The sequence below is a fragment of the Jaculus jaculus genome, chromosome 17 (assembly GCF_020740685.1).
Source record: "Jaculus jaculus isolate mJacJac1 chromosome 17, mJacJac1.mat.Y.cur, whole genome shotgun sequence".
NCBI lineage: Eukaryota > Metazoa > Chordata > Mammalia > Rodentia > Dipodidae > Jaculus > Jaculus jaculus.
The window spans coordinates 20,123,640-20,124,915 of NC_059118.1; the positions used below are offsets into that span (position 1 = coordinate 20,123,640).

The 1,276-nt window shown below is 51.4% G+C and overlaps 1 protein-coding gene across 1 annotated transcript; it reads right to left on the minus strand.

The window, feature by feature from the left end:
- Positions 1–577: 577 nt before the first annotated feature.
- Positions 578–1,000, minus strand: LOC101611706 (IQ domain-containing protein F5). The gene has a single exon (XM_004664297.2). It carries the CDS (start codon positions 998–1,000, stop codon positions 578–580), a length of 423 nt encoding a protein of 140 aa, XP_004664354.1.
- Positions 1,001–1,276: the final 276 nt, after the last annotated feature.

Consider the following 1,276-nt stretch of genomic DNA (forward strand, 5'->3'; position numbering starts at 1 on the left):
CCCGGTTCGATTCCCCAGATCCCAACTTTAGCCAGATGCACAAGGGGGCACATGTGTCTGGAGTTCATTTGCAGTGGATAGAGGCCTTGGCATGCCCATTATCTCTCTCTGTCAAATAAATTAATTAATTTTTTTAAATAAATAAAACTTAAGCCGGGCATGGTGGCGCAAGCCTTTAATCCCAACACTCGGGAGGCAGAGGTAGGAGGATCGCTGTGAGTTCAAGGCCACCCTGAGACTCCATAGTGAATTCCAGGTCAGCCTGGGCCAGAGTGAGACCGTACCTCGAAAAAACAAAACAATAAAATAAAACTTGTCTTCCTAAAACAAAAAAAAACAAAACGACCCAGGTTCTATTCCCCAGTACCCAAGTAATCCAGATTTCACATGGTGGCGCATGTGTCTGGAGTTCCTTTGCAGTAGATAGAGGACCTAGCATGCCCGTTCTCATTCTCTCTCTCTCTCTCTCTCTCTCTCTCTCTCTCTCTCTCTCTCTCTCCTTGTAAATAAATAAACTACTTTTAAATAACAATGAATTTAAAGGGAGCCGAGAGCCAGGTCTCTGTAGCAGACCAGATCATTCTTTTATTGGAAGGGGTATGCACTGCTGCACCTTACAAGCCTGTGAGCCCAGAGAAATCTCAAGTTGAATGTTCAGTTTGTCTTCCTTGATCTCATAGTCGCCCTGAATAAAGCCACGAGTGTGGCAGCAATGCCAGCGCCAGTAGACCTGGATGATGCGGACCGCGTGGAGCAAACGACAGTAACGCTGGCGGATGCGCCACATCCGGACCAGGGACTGCAGCTTCACGACCGCCCACTCCCTGCGAGCGTACATCTCCAGCGAGATCCGCCGGCGCCGGTCCAGCAGCCGCGCCTGGGTCTTCTTCCACCAGATCTGGATTATCCACGCGCTGAGCGCAGCGCGCACCAGCGAGCGGCGCAGCAGCGTGCCGCGCCACCACGCCTGGATCAGCACGGCCGCGGATGGTGCTGTCATGGCGACCTTCTTTGCGGGTTCTGGCAAGAGAAAAAGGAAAGAAAAACAGACGCTCAGGGAGTACCGGGCAGCCGCTCTGCTCCTCTGATCAAAGCGAAGCGCGGCGCTCAGCGGCTAACGCGCTTCGCCAGCAGAGCCAAAGGACTCAGGTTCGATTCTCCACGTAAAAATGCACAGATGCACAAGGCACATAAATAAATAAGAAGGTCGGGAGCACTAGGCTCTCTGGATGACTTGGCATGAGGGAAAGCACTTTTTAAATATTTCGTTTGTGGG

Coding starts and splice junctions, on each gene's coding strand:
- LOC101611706 (XM_004664297.2), bottom strand. CDS start 1,000: ATGACAGCACCATCCGCGGCCGTGCTGATCCAGGCGTGGTGGCGCGGC.